The 26,831-nt window shown below is 38.7% G+C and overlaps 1 protein-coding gene across 5 annotated transcripts in view; it reads right to left on the reverse strand.

Annotated features, from left to right (window-relative positions):
* Window positions 1-26,831, reverse strand: part of tle2b (TLE family member 2, transcriptional corepressor b) — a 101,802-nt gene that overhangs the window by 53,784 nt on the left and 21,187 nt on the right. For all 5 annotated transcript variants that reach the window (XM_017304388.1, XM_008406949.2, XM_008406950.2 and 2 more), the window contains 2 exons: window positions 14,113-14,210; window positions 13,565-13,628 (listed from right to left, as the gene is read on the reverse strand). In XM_017304388.1, coding sequence (XP_017159877.1) covers window positions 13,565-13,628; window positions 14,113-14,210 — 162 coding nt within the window. The remainder of the gene's footprint in view (window positions 1-13,564; window positions 13,629-14,112; window positions 14,211-26,831) is intronic.

Consider the following 26,831-nt stretch of genomic DNA (forward strand, 5'->3'; position numbering starts at 1 on the left):
GCACTGCTAAGTTGAGCAGCTGTCCTCTTTAATGCAACAGTAAGGATGTTCAGCAATAATTAATTAGTTCAAGGGACATTTTGGATTTTTGAAGTTAGAAAAAGTAATAGTTCCCACCTGTATTAGCAAGATGTTTTATTGCAGTGAGTCTTATTTGTGATACATTTGCAAATATCAACTATCTGCATTTTCACAAGAGCACTGTGTTAAATGTTCCAGTTTTTCCAAGACAAACAAGCTCCTTGTTACCATTTGAAATTAAACTAGGAGAGGCTGATGGCTGCACCAATCTGCCCACTAACTGGTTCACCAAATTGAGCGAATAAGTTCCAAACAACACACCGTCTACAAAGCTGTTGCATAAGTGACATGCTTTCACAAAACTCCACTCTTGAAGGATAAAAAGTGGACTGATGAGCTGCAGTAGATGGGGCAGTCCAACAGGCAGCAGTTTTAAGCAATGAGCATTAATGTGGAAATAATTTCACTGTAAAACCAGTGTTAAATTCCGCAGTTTTGTGCAAGTGCACACTTTAAATATACACTGATGTACTGTTGTTTTCCATGAAGACAAACATTTTGTCTTTAAATTGCTAAATCCATGTGAGGGCCACATGCGGGAGCAACAAGAAGGCCCTGGGTTCAAATGCTGGCCTGGAGTCTTTCTGCATGGAGCCTGCATGGTCTCTCATGCATGCATGGGAGAACACACTTCCTCCCATGGTGAAAGACATGACTGTTAGGTTAATTTATCTCACACCTAAGGCCAACTGGCCTTAGGTGTGAGTACATAGAGTTTGTTCTTTATCTTTGTGTTTCACTGTGATGGACTGGCATCTTTCTACTCCAGCTCAGGGAACTATGACTAATACCTTCGCAGAAGTTCACACAACAAAAAGTTTAACCTTTAAGGAGAAACAGAAACAGCGAGAAGGTTTTGTCAACATAGGAACTATGTTGTATCATTTAGGGTAAACAGTAATGCACGAATTCGGGATAAGCCAGATTCATTCACGAACAAAGTTTTATGGAGACATAGACGTAGAAAAAAGTAGATAACTTGCTGAGTGTTTCAGATTTTGTAGTTTGAGGCATGTGGAGGTGCAGAAAAACAAAGCCCAGACAGAATGAAGAATGGTTCAGCAGCTCATTGTGGCAATAATGATTCTAACGAAGCAAAGTATTCTTCAGAAATCAATAAACTACTTCAAGAATCACAAGCTGCAGCTTTTGAGTGGTCTCCCAGTATGATGGGAGACCACTCTCATGAGTATTTTCACCTAAGAAAAATCCAATTTAAAAAAAAAAAAAAAACCTTTACCAAGGCAACCTTTTAAGTTGCACTCAAGCAGAAGCAACAACATTATGAAACAGAATGTAGCAGAAGTATGAAAATCTGCTCTGCAACCTCGGAGACAAAGTCAGAGAGTCGCAGCTCAGGCGTCTTAATACCTCTGTGCATTTCGATGGAAAGCATACGAGACGTTTTCTTTTGAAGATTGAAAACGGATTGATTAAAATAACTTGCATCATTATATGTTCCAGTTATTTTTATTTATGTCACTCTGATGGAAAAAAAAGATTAAAAATATCTTCAACCAACAGGCAGAACACACTATAAACATGCTTTAACTCTTTTTCATTACTGCTCTCTATTCCTTCCTTTTCAAAACAAAGGGTCACTGCTACCAGAATGAAAATAATAAACATACGCTGTGTTTATGTTTACAACAACAAATTAAATATTATTAGGTGCTTAGGCTGTGCATCCAGTGACCAGAGAGTGCAGATTTATAACATGAGATTAATTGAAATTGCTCCATGAACTGCCTACTTTGTTTGGATTTTAGAGTCAGTGTTTTATTTTAGATATGAGAGTACAAGGATAACACTGTAAAGTTTTCTTTCTTGGCTATTGATTTTTTTTTTAAAACTAGTTCCGTCAAACACCAAATCTCTGGTGCTATGACACTGCAGATAAACTAATATAAAATGTACTTGATCCCCAGTGGTGTTTTTCTTAGCCGTCAAAGCTTGATTTAAACTATATGCTCTCTTCTTCGACTTTTGGACACAAAAATGCACAAAACCCCATTTGTGTTTCCCGTTTTCTCATTGAATTTTTCCAGGACATTTACAACCGAACGAGTTCTTATGAGAGAAAAATACTTCAGTTTGAAACTGAAATTTAGTCACAGGTGCACACACCTAGATTCGATACGCAACTCTGACTCAAGCCTAGTTAGTTTTTATTTCATGTAATCAGATGAAATCAGGGTTGGAAATAAGTCACAGCCTCCAGCTCCAACTTTATTCTCCTCTGAGAAAATGTTTGATGTTGGCGATGGGGGCGCTTTGGGTTATTAATGACTAACAGCTATGTACTCATGTCAGCTCCAGCTTCACATTAATGGCCACTCCAACGTCTCTTGAGCTAAACTATGCAATAAATCACTTCTTGTCGGTGAAGTATCAGGACAAAATTAACTCACTCCTTATCCTCTTTTTCTTCTGTTTTTTTTTTTTTTTTAATATTTTCTCATACCACAGCACTTTGAGGTTGGTCCTTTGTGACTAATTTCAACAAAGCAAAACGTAGCAAAACTAATAAGCAGTGGAGCTAATGAAGTCGGGGTGATTACCATGAGTACATGGACAAAATTAAAGACTCATTTTAGGAAACAGTTGAATCAAGTGACCTCCCGTATTGAAAGGCCCTCTCTCCTTTCAAATTTTATTTGGTCATGAACAAATTCGTCACTCAAATCTATACGAGTACGATTTGTTTAAACCAGTCAACACTGAGAGTTTTATTTCACCAGACATCACACCACAGTCAGAAGGTTAATGAAAACATCTTAGAGAGGAAGCCAGATTTATGTTAAAATGTTTGATATACCTGAATTAACTAATTTAAGAGAAATAAAGAATGTTTTTCCAAGTTCTACTAAGATTAGAGCAATTTTTTTCAACATACCACTATTTTCTCTGAATATAAACGCATATCTATATTTCCAAAGATCAAAATACTTGACCTTGTTGAGATTTGAAATAGTTTTTTTTTTGCAATGTTATGCATGCATCATAGTAGAGAGTTTTTTGGTCTTTATAAACAGCTGTAATAACATTGCAATATTTTTTTTTCTGTCTAGAAAAAGAGGAATTCCTTTGAATGCGCAGTAGGAGCAAAGCAGGCAAGTGAAATGTAGTAACAGTTGTCCTGTGGGTGTGTGCCAGACGCCACTACGCCAACTACTGTAGTATTGTGCTCCATCTTTACAGCAACCCAGCAGCAACACACTGTGGTAAGCAGTTAAAACGCACACAGTTGAAAAAACATTTTCTAAAATGTGTTTCAACACTGTGCAGTGCAGAGCAGACTAACAAATATTTTTGCTTTCAATGTCACGTAACCAACGTAACCCAAAAGAAGGTGTATCACTTCACAGTAGGATATTGTTTGAGTAGTAACAGGTGCACGACATAAATTATGTCATCATACATTAACAGCTGCAGGACTTTGCGCTATGACTAATAACAGCCTGCACAGCTAAAGCTGCAGCACTACAGCGCGTTTAGTCTTTTTCAGCCACCTTTTAATGCATTCATACTCTCTTGCTTTCCCAATGTTTAATTATACCTCCAAGGCCTGCGTTTTGCTGCTCTTATATAATCTCTCTGTTGTGTCACAGTGATCTCATTCAGGATTCGGTGAAAAATCTATGCTGTATTTGACGCTTTTTTTATAAGCATGCTGCAGAAATACTGTGTGTGGTGTGTGTGTGTGTGTGTGTGAGGCTAGACAGAGGGATATTGAGCCAAATGGCTGATGTCACTGTCCAAGGACAATGAGCAATATGAGTGTACTGCCTACTGACACCAATAAACATTAAATCGTAGGTCCACATAAGTGCATTCAAATGAAAATTGATTACTAAATTGCTGAAGGACACAGGACGACTTTCATCTTAGACTAATATTGTAACAGCAGTTCGGAAACTATTATATTGCCACATGTACTTTTTTAACATGGAAAATGCAAAAACACTGGTGTAAATGCATTGTGTAAATATGCAAATATGTAGTAAAATAGCAAGCAAGCTCATTTTAAAACATTTCCATAGGAAGCTTTTCCCTACATATAAGAAAAAAGAAGAAAAGCTAGAAACATTTGGCATGCTAAAGTGAGCAAGATGTTTACCAACACTAAGATGAAATGTTTTCAGAATAATGCTTAGTTTACATAAATATGAGATTGTTTAGGCGTTCTAATTGTGTTTCATAAATTTTCTTCCAATTCTTAGAAAATCTAACTCTAACAATGTTCCCGCCAGAGCACAACAAAAAAAAATCTGTAAAACTCTCAACAAGCTATCTTCTCTCTCTTCCCTCTACCCGTTTCTACATTCATTCTTGTGTTTCCCTCCTACTTTCCACTCTTGCATACTTCAGGGAGTATTTGCTCCTTCGTTCTTCCCTCCCAGCTCCACCTTCACGGTGTTGAGAGAGGGTAACACACTGGTGCCAGACTTTTTTCTCCCTCTTCGCCGTCTTCTTTTTCCAGCCCTTCTGTGCGTTCTGCAAAGACTTTAAAATGAGCTTTAGGAAGCTGGTCTAATCCAAGGTGATTTATCTAAATGGGACGTGTGTGTGTGTACCTACATGGGTGTTTGTATTCATACAGTGTGTGTTTGTGTGTACACAGGCATGTGGGTGGGAGTCTGTGGGTGGGTGTGGATGTGTGTTCAAGCCTCAACAAAAGCATTGTTCATAGATGTCTCTTGGGTGAAGTCGTCTCTTTCATCTGCCCACCCACACACACTCAGACACATACTGTACCACCAATGTTAAATGGGGTGTATTATGTTCATTTCTGGCTCCATATTCTAATTCCTGTATTGAATCAGCTGGAGGGGCTGCTGCGAATGATTTTTACATTACAGACTGCGTGAGACGCCAAACAAATCAAGAGTACTTTTCAAACCAAGAGTTACTTAGAGTGGATATTCTGTAAAACTTTTACAACAATAAATGTGAATAGATTTGAAATGATCAAAAACTGTTACTGATAATTACTAGGGTAATAACACTAATTATTAGAGATTAGGTGAAAAATGTAAGCATTGTTTTATGTTCTTTACACCTTAATGAATGAATGAATGAATGAATGAATGAATGAATGAATGAATGAATGAATGAATGAATGAATGAATGAATGAATATCCCAGAGGGAAAAATCACAATGTCCTTTTAAAGCATTGTGGTAAAATCTCCCCACACACTGAACAAGTCAACAGTCTGTTGGATGAACTGCATCTTGAACCAATTATCACATAAAAGCATCTGAAGCACTAGGCTCGTTGAAATTAAGCTTTTCATTACTATTTCAAAATATAATAATGTTTTGACAAAGACATCATTCATCATAACAATACATAAAAAAAAAAAAAAAACGGGTCATTAAAAAAAGGCAATAATGGGTTTGTAGGTTTGTAGCCAACATTGTAGTCTGCACTGGCAGACTAACTTCTTCAGAGGGTGAAGACTAAATCCACTGACATTTAGCGTTAGCAGCTCTCCTCTCAGCCCTTTACTGCGATCGTAGGGCAGAATAACTGCAAAGTGGCCAACCTGAGTCTGAGAATGCCTGCATTCATAGTGCGCTCCCTTCAGGAGACCCTGCAGGAGTCTTTATGAATACTTTGTTTTTTGTCCCTCAGACAGTTCAGACAGGTTTAAGACTCTTAAAACCAGCTCAACCCTCCCCTACATCTGGCCATACTTTAATCCCCAGGACCATCACCCACTGGTGGATGGCAGAGCAACATTTACCTCAGCAAAAGCAATCCTCGTTTAGTTTCTGACCTCTTCCTTCCAACTCTCTTACATCACTTTGATTTCTTCCGCTATCTCTTAAGCTTTGTTTGTACTGGAACAAAAAAAAATTGCCCTTTTTGTCTTTTCTGTCGTGTTTTCCTTTTCTCCCTCTCTTTGTAAATGTCCTTTTTTTTTTTTTGCTCCTCATAATTTTTCTGCGTCAGTGCCATTGTGCCCCCTTTTCTCATATGTCTTTCATCTGTTTTTTTTTCTTCTCTCCAACCACCACCCCTCCCAGCTGCACCCCGTCTTATGCTCCCCCTTCTCAAGCAGTCTGTGACTGTAATGTTGCAGAGGAGAACACAGTGTGTCAGCTTGAATCAGACAGATGAGCTGGGAGAGGAGTAAGAGGCTGAGAGCACTGCATTAATCTACACACATAGGCACAGAGACACACACACACGCCAACTCACCCTTCATCCTGCCGGAGGGGCTGGACATAGAGAAAGCATAAACACGCACAAGGTCCCACTGTTTCAATAAATGACCATTGTGACTCAGTGATAAAATCCTGATACACACAATCACTGTGAAACTACAGTCTTTCTTTCCTTAGAAATAAATGGTCAGAAAATTCAGTAAAAAAAAAAACATTATACCGAAAAATAGAAGAAAAGTAGTTGCAATTGTCCTGTTATTAAAAGATTTAGTCAATCTTATTGTGGCTTATCAAGTACAGATTTTAATTATGTGGCTTTTTTCTTTAAAAATCTTTCAAAATGCGATACTTTTTTGGAAATTACTGTTGATAAACCACTTATTTGCATTTCAGATGTTTTCTGGATATGGATGCCATTACTTTAATGCTACATTTTAACTGTTATTTCTCCATAATGGAATAATTGTGTAAAAAAAAAACTCAAAATAAAAAACCTGGTGGACAAGTTGAAATTAATTGTTGACATGTTCAAAATTATGCAAGCAGGCTTATATGTGTGCAAATAACACCACTACTACTAATAATAATATGCTAAATGTCTCTTAATGTACTGGATGGAAACCACACACTTCTTGTAACCAGCAAAAAGTTTATTTTGTTTAGATTTTTTACTCATGATACTGAATATATAGTAGACCAGTGATCTTGCAAAAACTGGGAGAGCTTGTTCAAGTGTGTTGGTTTCCCTGCACTAAAATATTAAAACATAAAAAAATGTGCAGGACACATTTTTTAAACCAAAAATGTGTCCTGCAGGAACATATAAATAATTCTGTCACCCTCAGATTGCTTCATTTAAACCCCAAACTAATCTGATATGTAGTTGTACGATATTGCATCAATCAGGTATATTAAAACAGAGAAATACCTAAAACAACTCAGACTCCCACATCATTAAAGGGGATCCCTGCTCTAAACCATAAATATGTCTTAAAGTTCCACAAATTCCTCTTTAAAATGCTTGATAAGAATCTCCAACTTCTCTCAATTGATTATGAGTTTGTATTTGACTGAAATGGCCCTTATGACCATTCAGTGGCCATTAAATGGTGTGAATAGACCCCAACACGCAAATTGGTGACAAAACTAATGATGGCTTTGGTTTTGTTAGCTTTTCAGAATCAGTTTCATCAAGAGCTGGAAGCTGACGAGATGCACACAAATTAGAAATTACAAAAGGTGTAAATTTATCTTAAAGTTCAACATAAGAAAGTTCTGTAAATTCATTTTTGTGACATTATAACCAATTAAAGGAGTCACAATGAAAAACCAAAAACTAATACTGTCAACCTTTTTTTGATCAAACACCATTAAATTGTGTTTCTAAAGCAGAAAGTCACAGCTCTAAGGTAAATACTCTAATACACCATGTCTCACTCTCATTTTTTATGGTAAAATTAGATGCAACAATATTATGCCTCATGCCAGCAACTTGGTCTTTCATTAACACTTGGACCCCTGTAGCTTCCTTGCAGTGCACTTAAACGCACACACACACCCCAACACAGTGATGGAAAAGCCACCTAATGTGACGCCCCACTGTGAGCTGTCACCCTCCAGTGGATATGTCTTTTTTATGGCCTGCAATAAAAGGGCCAGCCAGTCTTCACTGTCCTCAGAGCTTAGTCTTCAGAAATCCTTAAGATCATAACAAAGAACGTAGATATTAGACACCAAATAACACTTTTTGATAGGCTGACGAAGAAAAAAAATCTGTGGTTATACTAGCAAAATACCAAGAATAATCTTGACTGCTTCCTTATTTGTTCTTTTTAAAATCAGCCTCTCCTAAACAGAACAGAGCTCTCCAGGCTAATGTTTTGCACTTTGTGTAGGCATGTGACCGACACATCTACGCCCCCCTCATTAGCCGAGGCTATAATGCAGCCTTATTTAAAAATACACAGTGGGATTCCAGGAGAGCAGTGAAATCTGAGAGCCATGAATTATAAATACAACAGCCAGAGTGGAAAAGCAGACATCCACAATGTGCATAACTTGACATATGGGTTTGTTTGTTTCCATATGTGATTCACCAGTGACAGAAACTATATAAAACATATCTATTCTTCAAAACCAAAAAAAGAGGGAAGGTCTATGAATCCAAACATACAAAACATGCAAACCTGGCTGAAGTGTAGCACAGCTACAAAGCATAGAAACAATCTGAGCAATGTCATTTTAAGTGTGAAAGGTATGAAATAATAAGAAGTATACCAGAAAATATTTCGAAAACAAACCTTCCAAACACTTAAATACATCTCACAGACAGATATCTAACAATATCTACATATTATATAAATATTTAAAATTGCACACCGCACAGATCACCAGTTCACACATTTGTGTTATACTGTATTCTGTCTGCAATCAAATAACACAATATTTATATGCAATTACTTCAAGTCTACTAGATTTATACAAATAACATCTCTTAGTAATCTACACAAATGTGATAAAATGATTCTCTTTATTCCTTAAACATTTCTCTACAAATAGCAAAAAAGCACCTAATAAACAAATAACCAGTCATGTGCCATACAATAACCAGGTTATTATTGTGAGGTGTTTTTTTTTTGTTTTTTTTGGGGGGGGGGAGGGAAGAGGGAGGGGGGTGTTGCACAAACCAATAGCAGCACTAAACCAGAGCAAAGGTTTACTTATAACATCTTCCTGTTATTATTGCAAAAGCATCACCCCTGGCATAAGTAAAAAACTGCAGGAGCCCCAGCTTAGAGGTAATAAAAAATATTTTTTCAGGAGCTTTAGTGTAGCTTATGGTGATCACCGACCAACTGAATGTTTTAAGTTGTTCAAAAATCCTGAAAAAGAACAATAGCTGCAGTAAGCTTCCAGCAATATTGAAATAAAATCACAAAGCCAATAACAGAAGATCGTTATCGTCTCAGTTTTGTTCACATTTTCATTGGCTGTCATACAGTGAATGTAGGTCAACACGTCATTCACGTCAGCTGATTTATAAATGCTGACAGACTCATCCAAAAGCAAAAACAGGACTGTCCCCAACAGGTGTTTATACATTCAGCTTGAAAAAATGCAACTCCTGCCGTTTACAATCACTGATCAAGCAGTCAGAAATGTTATTCTGGTAGCATATATCAACATTATAAAGCTTTATATGCTAGACTGATGATATAAAGACAACAAATTTCAGGAATAATGAGATTTGTGTTGACAAAATTTCTCCAAGCACTGCAGTCATCTACAGGAAATCAGTGGGAATGTCAAACATTTATGGAAAGAGATGTTTTTGTGTTGCAATTATGTGCCATCAATGTGCTCTTTGGAAAACCAAAACAGTAATTAAACTTTCCCTGACAGAACCAAATTTGAACAGAGCAAAGCACCATCGCTGGTTTCCTAAAGCAAGAGGGTGCTGCGGTCACACCGGCACACGCTTGATTCCTTGAAGGAACATCTTGTGTACATGTTTGGGGTTTAAATGTTACGCCAAACTAGCTCAAAACACTGTTTTGTTTGTGATGAGTACAGTTATTTTTAAATTTTACAGAGGAAGGGAAGAAGAGTTGTTGGATATCAGGGGAAAATATGCAAGCCGATCTTTTCAACCGGAAACAATCAAGATTAGAGCAGAAAATAAACGACACAAACTGCAGGTAGGAAAAAGAAAAAAAATCATCCAGATCTTCAAACTCTTCTGTATACAAACTCTTCTGTATACCTCATTATAATCAACCACTTTACATGCAAAATGTATTTTTACTATTGCTCATATCGTCCTAGGAGCTAGCTGGTTAGGCTTACATAAAAACACTCGTATGCATCAGCTGCACATAACCATATGAAACCATGTCTCCACGTTCTGGCACCGTATATTTAGGAGCTTAGCGGTGATGAATAGTAAAAGCAGAAGCAGTGCAGCGTGGTGAGCAGACCCCCAGCCTGTGGAAACAGGCCTCAGTGGATGACAGGCCTAACGAGCTAAATATAGCCTTCTGGGTTATCTCCTCTGTGGGCGCAGCGAGTCCGTTGTTGCTTCACATTATTTACGTGTCTGTGCATGCACCATCTCTCTTTCTCTCTTTTAGTTCGCGCACCCCCACACTCACACACAGCTATCTCTTTCTCTTGCTCTCTGTGTTGCGTTCTCTCCATCTCATCCATCTGCAGAATCCTTTTATTCCTCCCTCCATCCTCTCTCAGTCCCCTGATATCTTTTTTTTTTTACTTCTTCTCTCATTCTTTCTCTGCATTTTTCACTCTCACTTCTTCCTTCCGTATATCTTAGTCATCTCAGTCAGTTTCCTCTATTCCTTTTTATCTCTTCTTTGTACCCTTCTCTCTGTCCCTCAGAAGCTCCCTCTTTTTCTGTCTGACACTGTCGTTTTTTTTTTCTTCTCTGCAGCTATCTTTCCCTTTGAGCTCCTCTCTTCTCTCTCATTTTATTTCCCTCCCTCTCATTTTGAAGCCATGCCTATGAAGTAGCAGAGCAGTGTGTTAACCATCCAGTGCGCCACAGTGAGCCCTTGTTCAAGTAATACAGCCTGGGGTTCTAAACGTCTGCCATGCTAACCTACATGAATATGTCATCAGCATCTCCAGCTCCATGACCTCCTGCCATGGGGAGCTATTACAGCCCTCCAATGAACCTAAAGATGCAGCATTTACCACCGGAGCACTGGTCACAGAGGCCGAGACCTTTAATATATTATCATAAACAGTTTGACCCGATGACAGCGGGCAACTATTACAGTGGAAAAACAGAGAAATTTGATTTTTCTTCATTGCATAATTTCGGACGCAGAGGATTTATAGCGCAGGAGGTGGATGTTTGTCTAGACCACTTGTTCCACATAGCAATTTGGCAAAACCCTCGGTTAAAATAGAGAGTACCGGAGACACGGGTCTTCCTCTGCTGCAGAAAATCAGTTCTGAACTGTTATTTCCTGCTTTTTAAACTAAGGATGTGGTGAGTAACAACAAGAAATAATGAAAAATAAATTACCGCAGATGGGAATGTATTGACAAGTTGACACTTAAGCATGTGGGCACTGAATTTCATTTTAATGTATTTTAATTATTTCAACCAATTTCACAAGTGTAACAATTGAATGACAGATTAAACTTGGAACATAGTTAGACCAAAAAGTATTTATATTTCAGTGTAAAATTGTCATTCAACCTATAAGTTTAGTTCTCACAGCATTTCCGAAAAGGATAATAAATAATGTAAAAGGAGTATTCATTTTCTAACTAAATTGATCTGTTTTTATTGACATATATATATATATATATATATATATATATATATACATATATACATATACACATACACACACACATTCTTATCCTCTGTAATAAATGGGGAAAAACATTCTTCTTATAAAAACACACTTTGTATAATTGCTGAACAACAATTTGCAATGCTGGTCAACATCTAAAGTTGTATTCATAATGAAGGAGACAATAAGGTAAAATATAAAGTGGATTAACTATCCATGCAGTTGAGTGCATTGGATGCAGTCTGAACCGATTTTACCAAAAATTAGCCTAACCGCAAAAACAATCAAAAAAGCTGAAAATGTTGCATCTTTTTCTGAAGATAAGTACAGGCCTTTTCCAAACTCAACTCTACAAAAAACACTCAGGGAGTACTCCTCCCCGTGTGTCTCGAAATACAAATTTAGTTCTGGTTGTGCAACGTCTTTACCTCAGAAACTCTTTAAAAAAAATTATAATTTTTGCATCTCACTTTCCGAGCTGAACATGTAAAGCTACACCAACAAATTTAATATAAGTCACTGGACCGCAAAGAACACCAAATGTATTGTTTTTTGCAATCTTGTAGGGGTTTTTTGAGTGCTCAGTTAGCACTGATTGTAATCATTGTGCTATTGTAATATGCTTACATCACTCAAAAGATTTTGGCACAATTGCAACAGATTATAAACAAAATCTGTTTATGTAATCAAGTTTTGCAGAGCAAAGCTGATGCTCCACCAGCAGGAAGTCACACAAGGGAGACAGGGTGAAAGTATGTATTTGTCTGAGAAAACAAAAAAGAAAAGAGTATCAAAGTTATTAATTAAATCCCATATACAGCGACCTGAAGTGTGTTGGCATAGTAACACTTGTTTATTCTGAATTTAGTCTAAAAAAATGTTCATTCTGAAGGAGAATGAACATATCCAAGAGCTGGTTTTTAAAATATAAAAAGTACAGAGTGCTGATTATATTCAACAACATGCTGACAGCGTTAAGTAGCAACATAGCAGAAGATAATTTGTTGAAAATAATGTAGCTTATGTTTCATGTTTGACCTAGTAGAGAAATACAGCATTAAGTAACATTAATTTTACACTTATCTGTCAAATTTCCTACTGTTAAAGACCTTATATGGATTAAAACAATGGTCTATTTAGATGTACACAAATGAGCATGCTGTGATTTTCCGCGTATGCGAGTAATTTGTCATTTGATCTCCTGCTTCTCAGCAGGACTCTCCATCATTTTGTCTGACTGCCGTTTCTCTTGTCCGCTTCCTTTCTTCCACACGCTCTCCTCCTATCCATGTGCCTGTCTGCATTTCCCTCATTCTGTCTATCCATCTGTGTCTATCTAGCTTACAGCCCTGATCCTGCCTGCTCTCCCAGGTTTATGAAATGCGAGCAGCTTAGCAGATGGTGCATATCGTATTCTGGTTGGCTCGGTGTGGGTTTTGTACCACAGACGAAGGCTTATGACGGAAGTGAGCCCTTAGTCGCTTAGACGATCCGACTCGGAGAGCTCAGGTTGTTAGTTCAGGAGAAGAGAACAAGAGCCTTAGATACAGACTGAAATGTGCGTGTAGAAGGTTTGAAGGAGAAATGAGTACGACGAGAAACGAAAATGAAACCAATGCAAGTAGAGGAAATGAAAACTTTCATTTCCACAACTTTTGGAAGCTGTATGCCGTCTATAATACTGGCAGATGCTTCGTTTAAACAAAACATTTAAAATAACAGATAAATGTAAATGTATAAAATCCTACATCAACCAGGAGCCACTAAATCTAGTTCTTAACCTTTATACGTTTCCTGGATCTACAGTAATCAAAAGTTTCATCCCCTTGTGGGGAGACTAGTTCAGTCTCCCCACAAAACCTTTGACAAAACATTGGTTGTGCTAGATAATTAGAATTTAGTCTGTTTTTCTGTCAGAGGACTTTAGATTTTTCTTAAACAAACGCAATCTAAACAACTCCACCAGAAGTGAGGCAGGACTCACCATGATGTAGTGCCTCTGCATCTCCGTCTTCTCACTGGCCAGCTTCTCACATTCCAGCTTCAGGCTGCACAACAAAATTAAATTTTTTATTTCCACCTTATAAAATAGATTATAAATTCCACAGAAGATATTACAGGAGTCTCTCCTATTTAACGTTTTCTTTTTAAGTTATCAAATGATGACTTCTGGATACCGAAGTTTGTCTTGTGGGGATTAAATCAACTTCATAGATGAAATTCTCATCAGAGGTCTGTGTAATGATGTGTGCCCCAATGGGGTACTATGTAACCCACCTGAATGGGTCCAGAAAAAAATACCTGCTTAATTCTCAAATGTTTCAAATTCGCTGCATGTTGACAATAAATTAAAGTAAGAACAACAAGCTCTTCTCATCCGTCTTTGTGTAAATGGTTGTTTGTCCCGTATGTTTCTGCTTTGCCCTGTGATGGGGCAGCGACATGTCCAGGACATGACCTTCCTTTCACCCAATTACTTCCCTGCGTCTATTTCTATGCATGTTTGCATTTGTGGTGCATGTGTAACCGTACCTGTGATACTGAGCCTGGAGGAACTGGAATTCCTCCTTGATTCTGTCCAGGGTTTCCAGGACTGTGAACTTAAAAGACTGGCCAGGCTGCAAGGGGACCTGCACAGGTGAAAGACAAAAAAAAACAAAAAATGAATGGATGACGAACACACACACATCTCTCTCTTTGTGTGTGTGTGTGATAGGCTGTTCGTAAGGAGATTGTAACACCCACTTCATGCTGCACTGGTGAGGAAAGCTGTGTGTGTGTGTGTGTGAGTGCTTGTGCATCTGTGTGGCAAGAGGAGAAAAGAGCCAAGATGAAAGTGAGAGGGAAGGTCACTTCCTCTTCCCACACATCATAAAGCCTTGTCCTCTGCCTCTCTCTCCTCCTCCCCTAATGACCGACTCCTTCCCTCCACTCACTCCATTCTTTCTTCCTCTTCCCTCTCTCGGTTCTACATTAGCATCCCCTCTACTCTGCCGTGCTGCTAATATATTCAAGCCAACAAGAAGCCGAGAAGGGAAGAAACATCAAATGAATAACTCAAGACAATCACGGCACCATCTCTCACCTGCTAAAAGCTAAAGAAGGCCCAACAAAACAAGCAACTCCCAGGAGGTCCAGCACCACCCGCCATCCGTGTCTCTCTAAAGCGCCGCTGACAGCAGCCCGCCTCCTCCATAGTCTCCATGACGGTGGAGAAACACGGACGGCGTTGATGCTTTTGATGCTGTGCTTGTTTTCTTTGGAGCTGGAGCGAGCAGAATAGGTTGCTCTCAGAGGACGTGTTTCTATGTTGTCGTTTTTTTTCCCCTCTTCCTTTCTTTTCAGTTTGGTTAATTTTGCTGCCTCGTGAGACTTATAATATTAACTTTCATGTTGACTCTACAAATTTTGTGCATGCAGTTTGCATCACTGTCATGCCTTTTCAAGGCTGGTTTGATTTGTCTTTTTGAAAGGATGCAACAAATATTTTATTTCGAACTGACCATAGTCACATAAATAATAACACCATAAAGACCGTATATTCCTGCTACATTGTGTAGCTCTACTATTCATTAAATGGATAAGAGCTGGTCATTATTCACGTTATTAGTTCCTCATCTTCCTTAGGAGGTAGTAGGAATTAATTTTCTCGATCTCAAAACATATAACTAAACTCTGTTCATAATTAATAATATAAAATACCACATAACCAAGATGGATTATGTAAATTACCAAGTCCGGTTGAGCAATATTCAAGACAGACAAAGCAATATATTGGAGGTAGTTTGCTGCCACCTACTGGACAAAGGGATGCCAACTCATGCCCAATTGTGCTACTTTGCCAACCAGGCACATGCGGGGGGGGGCGATCAATATTTGCTTTTTTTTATTTTTTTTCTGCTGTTCTACATTAAAGTTTGATGCAGTTCTGCTTTCCTGAATGGACCATCTTCATCTCCACTGCAAGTGTAGCAAACAGGCAACTCTTTTTTTTTTATAGATTTACAGTCCACTAAAAGGTTGAATTGTGCCCGTGCCCTTGTTTATATTTTCAACAGTATAATTCTGTAAAGACAAAATATGTCTGGTCTAGCTCTGATTTACATATCTTGCTAAATTGTGGGTTTAAATATTGCAATACTTTCCTATTACAAAATAGAACTGCAGAAAGAAATTACTAATAAAATATCTTACATATGCATTTTTAACTTTCCTGTTTTGAAGATGCGTTGGCACCATCCACTGTGTATCAGCTTATCCTAAATGGCTCCTAAAGACTGGTACAGAATATTGAGTTAATGATGTACAAACTCATCAGTAAAAGTTGCAGTAAAGTTTCAGTGTACTCATTAATAAAAGGTTGTTAAGAACCCAATTCTTGCAGTTGCCTGCCAATAAGATATTCCAGCTGATAGTCAAAAATACCAAAGGTCACAGAGAGCTCTAGTCCCATTTCATAATATTTTGCAGCACCTACTTATCATTAGCCTTTATTTACAGAAGTTAAAGATAAACAAGCTTTCTTAGAGAAGCCCTTTTCTCTTTTACAGTTCAATTAATAATTAATGAAATATTAATTAATGTCATCAAACTAAACATACAGGAGGACAATATTACTGCCGTCAGTCACCCTCATTTATACACTGGTCAATCTGTTAACGGTGGAGAATCAACTTACAGTTAAAGAGAGATTGTTAATCCGCCATTATCGATGGCTAAGCTAACTCATCGGCGCATTTATAGCAGGCTCTGGTGTGGGTAACTAGCTGTAGCATATCAGACAGCCCTGGGGATGTGAGAATGATTGACAGTGCTAAGATCCTCTTCCTGGCTCTGATTGGCTGTTTCTGAGTTAGTAGCGTATTTCTGCAGATGGCAGTAGAACCACAGGGAGGAGGCAGAGGAGTTCACTTTCTTCACAAATTATCAGTTTCATAATATAATGTCAAGACATAGTGACAGTTTTAAAAAATATGAAAAAAAACATTTTTTATACTGCAGCTTTAAGTCAGGAGAGTCATCTGGTGGATAACATTTCAAGCTACCCCCAGAGTTACCGTGATGTCACATAAGACAATTAAAAGTTTTCTGATAATTCAACATTATGATGGGAAAGCATCTGGTAAAACTCACAGCATCACAACACCACTTAATTCCCCTCAGCTTACAAATATATCCACTGAGCTAACAGAACTGAAGAAATTAAGCCCAGTTAGTGAGGTCTCATTTACTGATAAACCCGAATATAGTTAACTTCCAACATGATTTCATACTTTAGCTGAGCGGGACAATGCCGTCTGTACGCCCCGGCAGGGTGGTTATCGGTTCGCAGCTAAGGCTAAAAGACTGGTGCTTTCGGTGGCGGGGTTTCATTAGTTGAGACAAGCACAATTCAATTAGATTTCAATTAGTCCGATGGCGGAGGTCAGAGCCGCCATGGGTTCCCCAGTAATTAATCCGCCGAGCTGAGCCCGAGCTAAACTGAGCTGAGGCAGGCAAAGCAGGGACGTCTAGATGGCTGGATGGACACCATGCACACAAACCCTCTGTCTGTGAGTGTATGGGAAGGAGGGGTGGGCTGGGGCGGGGCGGGGCAGGGTGGAGGGTTAGCGTCTGCCAGTAGATCCCCACTGACCTTGATTCACACCACACACACCCATTCAAGCAAGAAGGGGTGGAGGGAAGGACGAGGGGATAGATACTGATCTAGCACACATAAACACACACACACGGCCATAAGAACATTGAAAAATGCATCAACAAACAAACATGTACCACTGCACATGCACATTCACACTTTAAGCACATGGAAACACACCAAAAACCTCAGAGGGGTGGGGGTGCACGGACGGATTGAAAGGGAGGAAAAGTCAGAGAAGAGATGGATACCCATCTGACAGATGGACGGATGGATGTAGGGAGTGATGGACCAGTCTGACATTCTTTCAGAGGAATGAATGCACAAGCAGAAAGACAGATGATGAAAGAGTAGTGTGGCTGCTGACTGAGAAAGATAGCCAGCCATTCATTCAACTGACACAGAAGGAAGAGGGCGAGGGGATGGAGAGAGCGGGAGAGAAACAGACAGAGAATGTCTTTGCTGTAGTCAACACAGCCTGCTCACCCTGTGCACTGTCCATCGGCCTGTGGTAATACCGCTCCCACCATCTGCCGTCACGCACTTACCAACCACGCGAATGCACACGAACAGAGCGCTGCTGGCGGGTTACATCAGCAGCACCAAATCGTATAACAAAGCCCATAGTCACAGATCATGATTATACAAGAGATTTGTGATTTGCAACCGTTGGTGTCAACACGGCAGATTGCATGGTGCTCCGATGAGAGATTTTAATTCCTTTCATCAGCTGGACACAAGAAAAAAAAAAACTCAAAAAATTTATCATTTTTAATTTGCAAGTTGTACCTTTCTGAATGAGTTCCATTGACCCAGAGGCAATAAGGCAGTGGGAGTGCAAAAAGGAAATGAAAAATCCCATAAAAAAGAAAAAAAGAAAACTTGGAGAGTTCTCGGGCAGAAAAAAATGCATTTCCCATTCACTCTGAGCTCCATCTTCCAGGATAAAAGACTTGTATCCAGAGTTGGTATTAAATTAGGCCATTTTAAATAATCAAGGGCACCTTCTCATGTATTCAAAACCAATCCATAAGATACATAAGCTACGTGTGCATAGATATGAAGATGTCCAGTATTTACAAAGGTTGAGGTGATGGTAAGTAATGCCATTTGTACATCATAAACAATTGCTGTTTGGTTGCGCTTCATCTCTGTTTTGTGAGAATCAGTCAAGGCACCAGTAAAGATGTCACAAAGGTCCAAGAAAGATCACTCTTCTGCCGAGTGTTTCAGGTGTTGAATGTAAACGATGGTGAATTAGCACTAGGAGGACAAATGTGGTCCAAGAAAATAAGCCTCACACCATCACACTACCACCACCAGCCTGAACACAGCAGGATGGAGCATCTCGTTTACTCCATATTTTAACCCTACCATCTGAATATCAGCACAGATATCAAGACAACATTTTTACAGTCTGCTATCGTCCACCTCTGTTAACCTTGTGTGAATTACACCCTCAGTTTCTTTTGTTCTGGAGTCATCTTCTCCAGCTGTTTCAAGATTTGACGTGTTGCGTTTCTGTGATGATATTTAGTAATCTTTGATATTAATGTTTGGTTAATTGAACTACTGTTATTGTTCCATCTTCTTGAACCAAGCAGCCCATTCTTCTTTGACATCACCAAGGACTGTTATCTGTGTAAATACCGCCTGCCGTACAGCTTTCCCTTTATTTAAAGTTAATTCCAAGCAAAGCCAAGAGAAGGTTGTGTGTGAAAATCCCAGCAGATCAGCAGTTTCTAAAATATTTACCCTGTCTGAGTATTTTAGTGTAGCATCAGCAACTATCCGACATTCAAAGCCACTTAAAATCCACTTTCTCCCACCGTTCTGACGATCGGTTTTAAATTCAGGAAGTTGTCTTCACTTTGTCTAGATCCATAAACAAAATGAGTTGCTGCTGTGTTTCCTCACTGTTCACGTCAATATGAAGAAACATGTTGAATAAAATAACTTGGGAGTCATTTTGCGTGTGAGGACCAGGATTTCCAGCAACTAGTTATAGGCAGTGGAATTACATAACTCAAACACAAAATAAGAGTGACTTTTTTATGTTAAAATTACAGAGCAAGATGCGTCATAAAATTTGAGAAAATTTGTAAACGTCAGATTTCCAAGTGCAAGTGAATGCATACTGTCGAGCCCCATTCAACAGGTGTCAAAACGTAATGAGAGCAGCACTGTTTGATAATGGGTAAATGAATAAATGGTTGGATAATAGACATTCAGTACGTAGTTCTAGATGTGGGGGTGGAATACAATGACGGGTTACTCATGAATGCAGGTCTAAAGTATTTGATTGTGCCCTTCGCTTAGCAAAGTCTGCAACATATACCGCTGAAGATAAAATTATTCACAGCTCTATGGTATTCTTTTGATTTTACCAGAACATTTCTTCTTTCTGGCATTATATTATTGTTGAGGAGTGCTCCAACCGGAGGTCTGGTTTGAATCTGCAAGGATAAACTGTGAAAGAAGCTAAAGATTAGGGCGATGGGATGAAAGTCTTCTGACCTCAAAGACTTGGAGATCATCACTAAAAATAAATAATCAAAAAAAAAAAAAAACTGAAAAAAAAAAATCTTAAATTTAAGAAACAGATTACTCCACCTCGGTCCAGTGTGGCAGCAGTATTTGCTGATTGCCTCAATTATCTCCAGTCATGCTTCAGGCTTTTGTTCCTATCTATACTTGTGTCTTGCATTTAAATGGTAGTACTTCTCCGTTAGCTGCAGACAGTTTTTCCACGACTGACGGTGGCTTCAGAAACGAGGCTGCAACTGTGAAACAGATGCACATCTGGGAGTTATTGGAAAAGACACGATTCTATCTGTCGGTTTGTCATCTCCGTCAATCTGGTTAGCCCCTGGCACGCTTTCTACCAACACATCAGCATTCACACGGTATAAGATGACATGTCTGAGCAGGGATGTATTCACTCAAGCAAAAACGCCCACAAATTTTCTTTCCCCCCCTCCTTTCTCATGCCCTCTCTGTTGCAGCTCTACCTTGTTTTCTTTTCCTTTCACACTTCTCCCTCTTAGTCTCTTTCCTCTCCTTGTATCGCTCTGAAACAAGCCAAGACGCATTTGGATTCTGTGTATTAAATAATAATTGCATGGTGAAATATTTAGGGGGAAAAAAAAAAGACATGAAAAAATGCCAAGTGAGGAAGAAGAGTGTCAGTACCCCTTGAGCACATGTCTCCAAGTGTGTGCGTGCGTTTGTATGTGCGTGTCTGCTGATGTGTGCAGCAACGAACATAAGCAACAGCTCATTGATTTAGACTCTGACAGACAGAAGAAAGGCAGAAGAGGCGAATGGGACTCCAAGTCAGCCAACATTTTTTTGAAGCCAAAATAGTGTGAGCACGCTTTCCCTACAATTTCACAAACCATTCAACGGGCTGGATAAGAAAAAAAAAGGGGAGGGGGTTTATCACAATTTAAGAAAGCAAACCCTATTTACAGTTTATGGCTCTCGCTTTCAATGGGCAAATACACGCCAACACTCAGTCATCTAACGTGCCAACAACTACCCAGTAATCCAAAAGTCCAGCAAGGCGGCCGTTAGTTAATGTAGTCAATCTACATGTTACCTAGTTAGTTACCAGTCAGTCAGAAAGCCAGTTACACTGCAGCTCATGACACAAGGCGGCAAACATATTAGGGAATGAGAGTCTGGACTGCATCCAAGCCCTGCTCTGATCATTTCTTTTCACGACAAAGAAAGGACGACAGCAAACAGGATTTGAAGATAAAAAAAATGGCCTGTTTTTAAACGGAGAGAGGACTTACACCAAGCAGCCACCGATATCTGATCAGAACTTCTTGGTTGTTTGTGACTTCTGGCCCGTTCTGTGGACTCTCACAGCGGCTGCATTGTTGTTCCTTGGCTTTTTGCCTCTCTAAAAGGGCTGCCTTTGAAATGCACCGTGAAATTAAATGTAAACAAGACAAGGACAACGGAAAGGAGGGGAGAATGTCATCTCTGGGAGGTGACAGCAAGGCGCTGTGCTATTTACCGCACATGGCTTTCATTACGACCTTAAATGTTGGTGGGAAAAGAAACTGCTTGACACAGCTTTAGAAAGAAGGAGACAAGTACGGTATGTGTGGAAAAAAGGAACTTATAATTGACTTGTCTCAGAAACGCAACACTTGTTTTTAAAATGTAACTTAATTAACTCAGTAAGAAATGGTTAAATACTATTTCTTCAACAACCAAAATATCTGCTTGTGATGCTTTGCTACAGTACAAAATGTTTTCCAACCTTTTTGCAAATTTCAACCCCTACACAGTGATCTTCAACATTTTTCCCCTCTTTATATCAAATTATTTAACTTTCTTTAGATCAAAAGCAATCAAAAGTGAAAATCAAAGTACGTTCGGGAAGGCAAACATTTTATTTTTCTATTTTGTGGTGCAAAGCATAAGCAATTACCATGCTCATCATTTGAAATGCAGCGGGGAGTCAGTATTTCACTGCCTTTCACTGCAGTGCTTCATAAACAAGAGGCAAGAAGAAAGCCATTGTCAAAAGAAAGAACTGCTTGTCATTTGCTTCAGGTCATGTAGGAAACGGAGAAAAATTGTGGAAGAAGGTACTCTTAGATAAGACCTAAACTGATCTTTGAGGCACCGTGTCTTATAAAATTAACACTACGTATCAAAAGACAGCACAGCAGATCAAAATCCAATTGACAGTCTGCAGCAAGACCTGAAAGTTGTTGTTGATGTGTGATCTACATGTAATCTGTCTTTTTACACAGAAGAAGAAGAGTAAAATGTTTCAGTTTCAATTCCCACGGTGTTATTTGGAGACGAATAAGAAAACCCCATTTACTGACATAACATCCCAATAACAAACATTAAACATGTAATAAGGCAAAATGTGAAAACACTAAACTGGAAGGCACTTCACGAGAAAAAGTTTTGAATTTCTTCTTCACATGACAAACTTTTCTGAACAGATAAAAGCCTGCAGACCTACAACCAAATGTCTTAGACATGTCAAATAAAGTCTAGTTCAAAAATATTTTCTTTCCAAAAGTTATTTTTGGCAAAAAAAAAAAAAAAAAAAAAAAAGAATTAGGCAATTGTTTTAGGAAGGTGACGATATCGAAAATTGAAAGAAACCTTTCATTCAACAGCATAGCTCCTTACGGTGTATATCATTTATTGATTCATAAACACATATTGTCAACAGGGCTGTGGGTGTGATCTGAATTTATCCACAATGCACTCATCGACACACACGCAGGGCGTGGCAGACTACCGAGGCTTGCACATTCGCACTAACAGTTGAGTTCAACGCAGGACATTATTTATTGTCGTTGATGGCACACAGAGTACATACCCACACAAATCACTGCTGATTTCCCTTCACCTTGCACTCTCGATTACACGCACACAAACTAACGGCTGCATGCACACACATGCTACTCTAAAGAAATATATGTGCGTACTAAAAAGTTTGCACAATATTAAGGACCTGTAACAACGACACATGCAACAGATGCTGGTCCAGAAGAACCAAGAGCCTTAAAAATCCTTTTAGAACAATTAAAGTCTAATACTGTATGCAAGTAAGATGCCACTACTGTTTCATCCACAGCAAAGTCCATCAAATTTCGTTTTTGATGGACATTTGATGCAGCATTTCCAGTAATGAAAGATGCTGCATGATTATAACATAAAGGGAGCTGCATAGTAACACACCGACTGCAGCACTTTACACTTCACAGAGAATGTGCACACATAAAACCCAAGTGAACTTTGCAATGAATATTTACCCACATCTAAGCTAATTCAAATATTTATATGCTCACAAAGCACTAAGGGGGCAGAGACATAAAAGAAAAATCACAGAAAAATTAAACAAGAACACACCTCACACAAACGCACACACTCAATGTTCAGATAACGCTCTCCACAAAAAATCCAGGGGAACCAATTACAACTCCACACTCCTCACAACCCAGCTCTCAGTTTTAACTCTATACCACCAGAGAGTGAAGACGGACCAGCTTCTCTTTTAAGTAAAAGTCGACCTCTGGATGCTCAAGTCACTGATTCTGAGCAACGTCTGCAGTTCTGAAAGAACACTGGTGACGTCCTGAAAACATTATTTGGACCTAACAGAACCAGATCAGTTTCAGATTTTGGCAGAGTACAACTGGCTCGTCAGTTCAGTTATACTTAAATTTAAGATAGATAAAGAAAATAGAAGATTCGCAATGTATCACGACATCTTACAAGGCTGCATAATCTTTGAAAAAACAATTGCAATGGTATTGTTGAATATCGCCATGACAATAACAGTTAAGACTAACATGAATTTTCCTGACTCTTTCGTCATTAAAACTTCCCCTCCATATGCATGAGCTTTACAATCTCAGCCACTATAAATGTACATATGTTGTTTATCAAGGGCAGCTACAGACCATCCAACTGGTCAAACATATTCCTGGCATGCAGAGTGTGAATGCATCACACTTGAAATACGATAGCCAACCGAATACTGTATCAAAGCAGTCAGAAAGAGTTAGAAAGGTTTTAACCGAATATACTGTGCAGCTGTGCCTCTTGCCTACTCACTGCCGACGTGTGATGATCTGGACTTAGTGCATATAGAACTAAACATGCAGACACATCTCAACATAAGCTTTCTGTTTTAATAGTTTCGTCACAGACTGAGGCTTGTAAAGATGCATTCAGCTTACAAGATGAGAAGAACAATGACAAGGAGCTAATAGAATTTTTCTTTTTTTCAGAAAATTAAGGCTTTGTTTTTTTGTTTTTTTTTATTACAGATAGACATAAATTTTAAACTATTTATGTCTTGTAGAAAACACAACTCAACCTGGGCATCCACCTGCTCAATCATAGCATCCAGGTGTGATTAAACCACTAAACATTGAATTGTTGGCTCCAAATAATTAACTTATTTAACCATGATACGCTATTTAGCAAAGTCACAAGCTAATAGTAATTGTAAAGAACCAGAGGCTGTTGACAAGTAGAAATAATCTAATATTTTCAACATTACAGCTTAGATTTGTTCAAGAATTGTTATTTTATGGAAGTTGTTTACTCCATAATGCAAAATTGTTTAACAAACCAGAAAGTCTCCTAATCTGATAAAGACCATTAAGTGCTACATTCACATAAATCTTATGTTGATGCACAATACCAGTTGAGCAACTGAAAGAGTTTAAATATGAAGCTGATATTTTATAAAGCTTGTTGCCATTATTATACAAAATTTTTCTTTCTCAGACTTTATGTTGTAACGTTATGACTGTTGAAAGTGTGACCTCTAACGTGTCAATACATGAACACAGTGGTAGTGAGAGGATTTAAATCATTTTAGTGAGTTATGGAATTGCTCTGTTGGTTTTTGGTTGACTTAAGGAATGAAAAACACCATTAAAGGCAAACTGTAAAAACACAAAGAGTTATAAAATGTGCTTGTTAATGGGATCCTGGGAGGTCAAGTTCAGTGTTTGCATGTAACCATCTAATTGTCTACGACCATAATTGGAAAGAGACAGAAGGAAATAACAGAGAGCTCAGAAAATTAGAAGGCAAGAGAAACATCAGTGCCATAATTTTAAAGTGACTTAAATTGATAATTTACTGCATTTATACTTGCATATAGCAATTTGTATGAAAAAATGAACTAACACAAATATGTTCTCTGCTTCTTTACATATATCTGCAGATTATATTTCATGGAAACACAAAAAAAGGTATACTGGCCAAGGACAACTGCAGAAAAAGTTGGGAGAAAAAAACCCAATGAAGAAATACAAAGTAGGGACAGAAAGGGAGAGATGGGGGTCTATCGATCTGTTGGAGTTGGCTCAGTCTGAGACTGAACTTTATCACAAACGCAGAGCATCTCAGCAGGAAGCTCTCTGATACCCCCTCTAAAGCGGAGAACAGAGGAATGTTCACGCACGTTTCTTCATTCATTTTCATTTCACTTTCCACCTCCAGCAGTGCTTTTTGAAGGAACCCTTTCCATCTTTTATTTCTTTTTTAGCTCTTTTCTTGGCTCTTAAAACATTTTTGCTTTCTTGCTTTGTTTTCCACTTCTCCCAGTTTCCCTGCAACTTTTCCAGCAGCTGGCTTATTAGCATTCTCTGTGTACATATAATTGATTCCTCATGCCGTCCTCTTGTGAAAATGTCATTCATAATTCTATGTGATAGCTGGCTGGCTGGCTTATTGGTTTGCTGTTTGGCTGGCTGGCTGGCTGTGAGGCAAAGTGGCCAGTGACCCATTTGTAGCAGATATAAAGAGACTGACAACCAAATCTGATTATAGCAGCAAGATCAAGGCCTCTGTAAAACAACTGGCCTACGCTAGACTCAGTCTAAGCTGTAACTCATCTGCTGTGACTTTTTGGTTTTCCAACCTATATTTTTCCATATCGTTAAGGTCTTTATGTTGTTTGAGGGCCAAGATGAAGAAGGGAACAGGCTTTACAGATACATCGCTGTTGAAGTATGTATGCAATGTCCTGAAAATGTGCAGCCCCCTTCCACCAATAACTAGAGTCCAAAGCAACAAACTGCATCAGGAACGCAGCAGGCATCTACATTAAAATGCAATAGAAGCCTCATCGTGGTGCAGGAACGCTCTTTTCCTACTGGAGGCTGCAAAAGACCCAAGACAGAGGTGGAAGATCACCTTCCAGGAAGATCATAATCCCAAACTTTCAGCCAGAGCTGCAGTGGAATGGTTCAGATCAAATCCTAGTCAAGCATTAGAGCAGCCCAGTCCAAGTTTATACCTAAACTCAACAGAATATGCGGCAAGACATGAAAACTGATATTCAGATTTGCCCTCCTAATATAACTGGGTTTGAGTTTAAGCAATTCCAGCCAGCAGATGTGAAGTCCAGACACAACCCAAGAGACTTTTGGTTTTAATTGCAGAGAAAGGTGGTCCTATAAAGTGCTGACCCATAGAGCTGAATACAAATATGTGCAAAATTTCTCTGAATTTTTCTTAGTGAAAAAATTTAAAACCATAAATCATTTACATTCCACTACATGATTAAATGCCAGAAGTTCAAGAGGGAACATCACTTTTGCAAATCCTGTATATTCAAAATCATCTAAAGGTAACTAGGTCTGTTCAATTTTAGGAAAATATGCAAGAGCACTATTGGGATAATTATATCACTTCAATTGAAATAAAATTGCCCTCAATTTAATAAATGTTTCCCCTCGTTCTCAACCTTTCCTCACTATTTTCCATGAGATTAACCAATTTGGCCACTGAAAACTATATCAGGGTTTGAGCATCAAGGGCAGTGAAAGTCCATCCAATGGAACAAATATAATGTTGGCTCGTAGAGCATTCATGCATGTCACTGAAAATGTAATGGCCAACCAAATAACCAATTGTGGTGTTGCACACATTGCTATTAGGCTGACTGCTGACAGAAATGTTTTGCAACTCAAAGACAATGGAAATGAACTGATGAAACACTGCTGGTCGGCTCCTACACACATGCACATATACGTTACTGCAGCCAGATGTGCTGTGACACGCATCTTCACAAACACACACTTCCAGGCTGAAACACACGCAG

The sequence above is a fragment of the Poecilia reticulata genome, linkage group LG4 (genome assembly GCF_000633615.1).
Source record: "Poecilia reticulata strain Guanapo linkage group LG4, Guppy_female_1.0+MT, whole genome shotgun sequence".
Classification (NCBI taxonomy): Eukaryota; Metazoa; Chordata; class Actinopteri; order Cyprinodontiformes; family Poeciliidae; genus Poecilia; species Poecilia reticulata.